Source organism: Terrapene carolina, unplaced genomic scaffold (genome assembly GCF_002925995.2).
Source record: "Terrapene carolina triunguis isolate 2854851 unplaced genomic scaffold, T_m_triunguis-2.0 Scaffold85, whole genome shotgun sequence".
Lineage (NCBI taxonomy): Eukaryota > Metazoa > Chordata > Testudines > Emydidae > Terrapene > Terrapene triunguis.
Genome location: NW_020664436.1, coordinates 43,117,355 through 43,126,641, shown reverse-complemented (window position 1 = coordinate 43,126,641; position 9,287 = coordinate 43,117,355). Strand labels below are relative to the sequence as shown.

The 9,287-nt window shown below is 40.3% G+C and overlaps 1 protein-coding gene across 1 annotated transcript in view; it reads left to right on the top strand.

Moving 5' to 3' along the window:
- ADGB (androglobin) overlaps positions 1-9,287 on the top strand; it is a 219,879-nt gene that overhangs the window by 195,941 nt on the left and 14,651 nt on the right. The window contains 3 exon segments of the mRNA XM_026649581.1: positions 4,551-4,738; positions 6,254-6,409; positions 7,590-7,698. Of these exon segments, the coding sequence (XP_026505366.1) occupies positions 4,551-4,738; positions 6,254-6,409; positions 7,590-7,698 (453 nt within the window).

The window sequence follows — 9,287 nt, the reverse complement described above, 5'->3', positions numbered from 1 at the left end:
TCAGTGATTCCAAGTATGAGGAATAAAGTTAGAAAGGGTTACAAGCAAACAAAAGTAAAAATACTCTTCTAAGACTAAAACCTGATTTAATAAATTAGTCTCTTGTTCAAAGAAGTGTTTCTTACCAAGTCTCTTTGACGCCATAGCTGACAAGACTCTCTGGCCAGGACCCTTCGCAGAGCTCAGAGTACTCAGTTCCTTTGCCTCCTCTCTGCTTATCTTTCCAAAGTTCATTGATCCTGCTTCAAGATCGAAGGAAGTCTTCCTGGGATGCAATCTCCATCCCACATCCAGATTAAGTGGTCAGCTTTCTCTACTTGCTGTCCTGGTGGCTTTGTTTAGCTTGCATGTTAATGTGCTTTCCTTGGTCTTTTGTCATACCTAGTCAAACAGGTGGAACCACATTCCTTTGTCTGGAACAGGTGTGGCTTAGGCACTGCTTGCCAAATACATTTTAAGAACATACTTCCAGCACATATTGATAAAGTCCTTTCTGGATTTACTGTACATACATAACACAATAATATTAATGATCAGTGAGTTATTAGTTTTCCAATGATATATTATTTGCCATCTTTTGGGTATATATCATGATAACAGTATGTCAACTGGCATTGGGATGCTCTTAGGGTCACAAATTTGTGTGTGTGTGTGTGTTTAAGATAAAGGTAAAAAAAATTGTATGTGCAACTGTAGCAGCCTCCACCTCTTATCATGAATCATCAGCAGGGTCTGACTCCTGAACCTTCAACACTACAGCATAATCTGCTACTATTTGAGCTGCCAGACTAACATAAACTGGCAGTAGGAGAAGGCAGTTTTCCCAGAGTGGGAGGGAAATGGGTCGCTGGGTCCAGGTGCTGGGCTGAAGTCTGGTTAGGGGGAAGCCCTGCCTGGCCTCGCTCTGTCTCTCTCCTCTGCCCCTGGAGTTGAGGATCCTCCTGACTTGTTTGTTGCCCCCAGAGGAGGGATTGTCCATGGGGGCCATGAGTCTGGGGGGAGGGGAATGTGGGGAGCCTGATCCATATATCTCTTCTTGCCTGGGAGATGGGGAAAGCACCTGACATGGTGCTCTTTGGGATAAATGGGCCACTGGGGCCATGCACTGGGTTTAGAGGTTTACAGTGAGTAGAGAACCAAGCCCAGTTCTCTTCCCACTCCTCTCTGACAGCTGCTCTGTGGCAGTTCTCTGGTGCAACTATGGTGGTAGCATGAGCTCAGCCTTGGAATGTTCATTGATTTTTGACAAGCTTCCAGAAATTTCATGAGGCGTACAAGTGGGAGAAAGGAAATAGCAATTTTTAGTATGTTCATTCTCAGCGAAATTTGAATATGATTTCATGGGACAAAGAAAAGGCACTGCCATAGCCCAGAGGGGTTGCACCTGCCATTTTTAACTGGCCTGTTGCAGACAATGAGCGTATGAAAGCTGTTCAAAGACAAGGTCACAAGAAACCTTTATATTCTGCCTAAGGTTGTGGGGGAGTCTCCATCACTTGAAATTTTTAAATCAAGATTGGATGTCTTTCCAAAAGAGATGCTCAACCTCAACCAGAGGTTATGGGCTTGTTGCAGGAATCACTTGGTGAAATCCTGTGAAACTGGAGGTCAGACTGGAGGATCTAATGGACCCTTCTAGCCTTGGCATCTATGAAATGGAAATTGTTATGCAATGTAAATATAGTAGTTGTTACCAGATTCCTCTATTCTCTCTTAGTTCGTGACTGTCAGTTATCAGTATATGTTGCATTCAAGCTTCAGGGTTATAAAATGACCATGTTCTGTAATTTACTATCCTATGATTGCCACAGGATCAGTGAGCTGTGTCCTTGATGCTTTCCTCCATTGTCTCTCCCTCTTTTTTCCTATCCTATTAGGTTCCACTTCAGCAGGGTACTTAAGCACCTGTCTAATTTTAACCATGTAAGTAGACCCACTGAAGTCAGTGGGACTGGGCACTTGCTTAAAGTTAGGCAGGTATTTAAGCCCTTACTGTCTCAGGGTCTTAAGGGACCAGTTGCTGTACCCAGTGCAAGAGCAGGAGAACTAAAACTAGTTTTACACTACCTTTGTAACTCCCCAGTTCCGAAGCTAGCCAGGTTCTGAGCCATTCTTGCAGCCACTAGATCACTCTGGAGCACAACATATCAGAACCCCAGCCATGCCCCGTTTTACCTTTACACCAAGAGTTTGGGGGGCAGGAATTGACGTAGAGCTGCTTATGCCAGCCCTGCGCCACCCAGGGATTCCTTCTCACAGGGTGTTAGTTGGACCAGATTTACAGCCTCTTTCCACCCCTGCAACCATGCAAAGGGAGTGTAGCTGGGCCAAGAATCTGGCTCAGACTTTTCAGTGTTAGTTTTTAATTAGGTGGAGGTGCTTATTTAAAAATATGGGAAATTCATATATTAGGTTCTACAAAATATCCCCAGTAGCGATCTCTCGGCTGCCCATCACTGATGTCAACACACTAAAATTCAGAACCCTTCAAGGTCTTTAAAGAAGTCAGCAAAAACTTGCAGCATCCCAGAATGCAGATGACTGTATCAAGCATCATTTACCTAATGGCACTGCCTGTCTCTAATGTATTCAGATAAATATAAACGTTTTATCTATAAATATTTTATCTTTAAATGTTAATAATTCACAGAATAGTGCACATGTCCCAGCTTGATTTATTGTGGTAATATGCTATGGTAATAGGAAATTAAATAGAAAGTCATTAATGTAATGATATTGTAACTTCAAGTTATATCATCAATATTTATTTCATACTAGCATTTCCTCTAGGGTTTTTATTATTTTCAATATTTACAGTGACTGCTTTAATTTTTGCTTTCATTTGTTAATATATGCTTCAGCGATCTTGAGTCAATTTAAGCTTAGCACTGCAGTGCCATCATATATTATTTAAATCTAGTATGAGAAGAAATTTTTCTACATAATAAAAATATTTCAGAGTGTATGCATTTCTCTGTTGTTTACTTATCTTTTTATAGTCCCATATAACGCACAGAAGGAGCCTGCAACAGTCTTTCCACTGGCTTCAGTGGGCTTTGGATCTGACCCCATGGCAGGATGGCTTGCACTCAGTTGAAGGGGTGTGGGAGCATAGTTATGGCACTGCATTTGACACTAAGGACTTGTTTACATGTGGGATAATACACACACTCTGAAGGGTGTGATTTACAAAGTGCACTAAAGTATTGAGCATTACTTGGTCTGTGTTGACCCTGCTGGTGCACACTGAGGGTTCCCTAGTGCACCTTAATATAGCTTTGTTGAAACAGTACTATGTAAAGCACACTGGGGAACCTTTAGTGAGCACCAGCAGGGTCTACACTGACCAATTGATGAGCAACGTGTTAGTGCACTTTAGGAATCACACCCGTGTAGTGTGCATACTCTACTGTGTGGACAATCCCTAAGAAAGGGGGCTTTGTAACAAAAATATTTCAAGAAATATTGATTGACAGGCTATAAAATAGTTACATTTTCTTTACACTCCACCAATCCCCATTTCCCAAATCTGCCTTTTTAACCAAATCTAAATGTTCAACATAATCTTTCTGTATATTTCAAGGCATATGAAGTGGTGATAAGATTCAGATTTCAAACTCAAAGCTTTTTAGCTCTCTGAGACAGTTGGAGATCTAGCCCATTGTTCAGTTCAACACATAAACTGTGTGTCCTATTTCAGGTTTCTGGATTTTTCCTTTTTAAAAACAAGAATGTTTAATGTAAAAACATCTGTTAATGCACACATAGCTAAGGGAAGATACCTCAGGAAGTTCAGTTCTGATTTTCTCAGCATCTTTTACTCTGACACACTGCCACATACAACACATAAATATTATGGTGCATACAGTAATGCAAAATATGTTGGGATTGACATCAGAGCCATGACTTTGAATTTCCTGACTTTAGTGTATATGAAATTCTTTAAAATGTTTCTTAATCAGTGCAATATTTTGCTTTCCCTCTCCCTTGTATTTCCCATTTCACTCTCCATACTTGTGGGCAATAAGAGATGTAGCTTTACCCCACTCCGCCCACATTCACCCAATACTGTGGCCAGCAAAGCACTGCTGATGTATCAGGTGATATATGCTGCACCAAGTATTGGGCTGGCATAGGTGACATTCGTCTTGGAACATGGTGGGGAACCAAGAGGGAGATTGTGGTTTTCTGAGTCACAGTTTGATTTCTGGGCTGCTCCTGGGTCAGTGAAACAATGCACTGCCCTGTACACAGGGCGTTGCCATGAGCCCTAAGTAAGGTACTATTTAAGACAAATAAGGATATCAGAATCTGGCCCTTTCTAAGACAAATATTAAAGTTTTTCTAGCCTTAAGAATATTTTTCTCCTTTTTCTGCCAAACAGTGCTAGTTCAGTGCTTAATATCACAAAATCATTAACTGGCTTCTCTTTCTTTTTGTATTGTTGAATGGTTTTTCTGTTCCATCTTGGATATAATGTGGGGACATTTGTTCGCTGTTGGCAATGGTGTTATATAATTCACGCAATCCTCACAATGATGTATGGATAGCACATGGTGAGAAACATGATGAACCCATTGCGGCAGTAAACCAGGATGGTTATAGCAATGTTGAAGGGCCAAAATCTGCAAGCACTCCTAAAACAACTAGAAAAACAAAAGATAAAGCAACTGAGAAGGCAGAAAAAGAAAAGTCCAGTAAAGATAAAACAGCGTCTACATCTAGACCGGAATCTCAGGTAAGAGTAAATCCAGGAAGCCTGTAAATAATGCCTATGTGCAACCCCAACATTTCCTAGATGTTCTTTGGCGCAAAATTATATTAACTTTCCCTCACTTCGTGGTTCCATATTTACAAATAGACTGTGTCCTCATACAGGGTGTAAAAGTGCTTACAGGCAGCTAAACCAGAATAACCGGGACTACATATATTACTCTATGCCATGCTTTGTCTCCTTCCTAAATATGTAGAAATGTTGGACTAGATATGTAAAATATGTTCATCTTGTGTTATGTGATTGATGTATTTGTTTGGTCACAACAATATCATTTCGGAGACAAACTACACCCAGCCCCTTTTGGAGATCCAGCCTCACTTACATGAAAGATATGTTGATCTCATGACTTGCACGTCAGGGGAATTCCTGGCCCTCGTACACATAGCCTAAGCAGCTATGCAGTACTCGGGATTTCCGCAGGGGCCCAAGGATGAAGAAAGGAGTCTTTCCACCACATCCAGGCTCAGGTCTGAAGTAGCTTCGGTGTTGGTTACAACCCTCCCATCAGGCAGCAAGAGTGGCTGGTGGAGCCACTTAGTGATAGATCTGCAGGCATTGCCCTGCCCACCAACTCCCCTCTTCTGAGGTGGCACAATCTGAGGGTATCATTTTAATTTTAATCATCCTTCTATGGGAATCCCATAGGAAGGAGTTAAAGTGGAGGATGTCTCCATGAGGATTTCATGCAGAATTTCTCCCTAATTGTTCTGGGAGGCCTCTTCATATACCTACAGCTTCCTTGTGATTCACATGGGGGAGGTCGGGGACATCCATGCTAACTATGGGATGCATCTTTAGCATTGTCCTCTGGTCCTTGGCAGTACAGCTTCAATGAAGCCACACTGTCAGGGCTTCTGCAACTGGAGGTGGTGTCCTCAGAAAATCAATAGAACCTCTGATTGTGTTAGATTTCTACCATCAGCTCTGAATGGGAAAAAACACGCCTACCTCCTCTCTGTATGTATCCTGACTGTTCAGAGAGCCCTTTGTAGGATGTAGGCAAAAGGTGACATGCTGCTACAGAGGTGGCTGAGACTCTTTCTATTCAAAAGGAGCTCTGCACCTGAACCGATCAGGCACAATTGGCTTCTTAGGCAGAAAATTACCATCCTTTTCCAAAATGATTATCTCATTGGTAAGCTAGTGTCAGTGAGATACAGTTATTTTTAACATTGATATGCTTGAAATGGAATAAGAGAACTTTCATGATGATTTAATTCCAGCCATCTGGTGTGCAGCCACTCCCTACTGAGTGTGAGCACACCCATGAACATCAGAGGATGGCATTAATAAAAAAAAAGGCTTCCTTTGGCAATCACGCTCTACTAAGCAGTGAATATCAAAAGTGTGCAGGACTCTCAAATAAGTGGGAAATTATCAAAGAGCAGAAAAAAATGACTAGATCCTAAAAAGAAATAATGAATGTAGACTAACCAATAAGTTTAGTTCACTTGCTTTATTCCATTCCACCTTCAGCAGTCTGATCCGAACAAACCTTACTGGATCTTGTGTCTAGTCATTGAACAAAGTGAGGCAGAGGTGCTGGAACTGAAGAAAGACACAGAGAGAGCAGATGAGATCAAAGCCATGAAGCAAGCATGGGAGTCTGCAGAACCAGGAAGAGCTGTCAAGGTAATCAGAGCTCATCCTATTACAGTTACATTGTGTAAAAAGTCCCAAGGGTGGTCTGTGTCAGAACAGTGCCAATTAGGAGATCTGCATTCACTCCCCTTGAAGAGGGACAGTGTTGCACAGTTTAAAGAGTGAGAAGTACCAATGGGAGTGGATTAACAGACTTCCATGGGGACAAACCTGTAAGGAAATGCTTCATATCCATTACTTGTGTCCTACTCCTGCAATCAGACCCACACAGCCCAATCCTTGCACTTGTGAGTATCTGTTTGTGGAAACATGGCCCAAATTTCACAGAGAGAGATTTTGAAAATGTTTTGAGGAAAAACATTGAAGTCAGGGGTAGTTCTTGCCTGAGGAAAGACTGGGATTTGGTCCAGAGTAAACAGTATTTTTTGTTTATTATTACTTTTTACTGTTGCAAAACCTAATGAAATGCAAAAACAATTTTTAGAGAATTTTTTTAATTTTCCAAAAAACAGATCATAGTATTAAGAATACAGTCCAAACTTCTATAGAACCTCTCATTGCTTGTTAGTGAGTAGCACTTTAAATTCTTGTTTTTGTAAGTATTCTGTTCTTTATGGTTAACAAAAGGTTGTTTTTACTGTGCAAGTGCTAACAGTTAAACAGCACCAAATCTAAGGGGAAAAGATACTTGTTTAAATATTTATTTTTATTGCTGATTTCTTATGTCAGTTCACACGCTGACACAATATATGTTATATGATGCCATAACAGGAGGAAAGGCAATGTGTAAAACAGGCTTTTTTTCTCCAGACATATTTGCAGCACTAAATCTGTGTAAAAATCTCAATTTTTGCTTCCTGCCTCAGGCAGAGTTATAAACAGCCTACAGATGCATTGTTTTTAGATGATGCAGACAGCATTAGTATCATATATGTGGCATATACTGTATATATTCAGTATGCAAAGACTGTAGTGATAAGAAAGTCAGCCACTTGAGTTTTAAGCTGTTAATAAAATTGTATTGCGTCCTCTTCATTTTACTGAACCACAATCATGAAGACTTATTTAGGGGCTCCTGCCCATTCACTTAAGGAGCGCTTGACATAAATCGCAGTGTCACTTATTTCCCATGAATTTGGCATGTTAAAACTAAATAACTAAATAACAGATGTTTTTAAAACATATATTGAAAACTGTTTTTGTTTTCTAGGCTTTTCAGGAACGCATGCACTTTATTAATAAGTGCACATCGAAGGGTTCCACAGAGCCCACGGCTGAGCCTGAAAGTGTCAGTGTTGCACTGGGCCCAGGAGAAGGAGGTATGGGTATAACTTTGCTGCAGAAGAAGTTGTCCTACCTAGAAGAATTCTACTTTAAAGTTATTCAGAAGGAGTAATTACATGGCGGGCAGGAGGTTGCAGAAATGAAAATTCTGTGAATCACAGTAGTACAGACTTTCCCATGATGCATCCTAACATATGACCCATGTATGTCCTAGCCTGTTTTTTAATACAGACGTGATCCTAGGAGATTAAACATCCCATTGTTCATTACTCTTTTGATCAGAAAATCCTTTCTCATTAAATGCTGATGGCAAATGGATGACATAGCTCTCATCAAGGTTGTTCAGTGCACGTTGGGGTTCTAACTAGTAAACACTACAATAGTTATTTATGTATGTTCCTTGCAAAAACACACATCCTATTGAGCTATGTTTGATGTTAGAGGTCATAGCTGTAGAAATATTAGAATGAATTCAGAAGCTGAAATAGTCACTATGATTCAAGGACATTACTATCTCTTGATGTTCATTTTCTGTTTTAATGCGATGCTTATGAAAAGGGCCAGATTGACAGTTCTGGAAAGTGCAGTACTAACCACAGAGCACATGCAGCACATACTGTAGCAGCACAAGCTTCTCCACAGACTCTACAAATCCCATCCAACTTTCTGGTTGGGCATATTTCTAGGGGTAGTTCAGTTTTCATTCCCTAACGATCGCTGGACTCTGTGGGAATTCCAACAAAGGTAAAATTGTCCTGGTGGTTATTTTGTTGCAGCACCTTTCTGCTAAGAATAGTACTGAGATCAGTCCACCAGAGAGTACACAGTATCAAATACCAATCTGATTGTAACAACTTTGGTCTCTGCGAATGTGGGTAGAATTCAAAAGTGTGACTCATGTGCAAGAATCAAGAATATGCCCACACCCACTCATTAAACTGTTAACATTAATACATTGCCAAATAGAAAAATAATTCACAACTGTACATTTCAGAACATAAAGCACAAGAGATCGTCACCTAGCCCACCATGTCTTGTGTTTTATATGTACACTGCAATAGCTACTTCTTACATTTTAAATGGAGTTAAATCTGGAATTTTTATTTCCTTGTATATTGGGTTGTAGAATAGAGTCCCCATAATTAATAGTTATCCTGCAGCTGCTTTTAGCATGAGTTCCCCTTATCTGGAGAGAGAGACACCTGATGTCTAGACTTTTCCTACAATATATACAAAATGTTGCTGTCTTACTGCTGGCCGTTTAGGTTTGTACAAAAGAGGCGATTTTAAATTTTGCAGTGGTTTTCAAACTGAGGGTTATATGAGCTCTCATCAGGGGGTATGTGAGAAAAATCCTGTAATGGTGAACTTATCCCTTACAGACCTTTTTATTTTCCTGTTTTCAAAGGTATATTATGACCCTATTTTAAATGGGGGTATGCGGTAGACTACATTATTTGGAAAGGGGTATGCAGCCTAAAATGTTTGAAAAGCACTGTGTTAAGGAATACACAGTATTGAAAAAATTCTGGGAAGCATTTCCAGCAGATTAACTTTCTGAGTAAAATTGTATCATACTCATTCAGTAATGTTCAGAAATGTTGATCATGTGTTTCATTTGTCC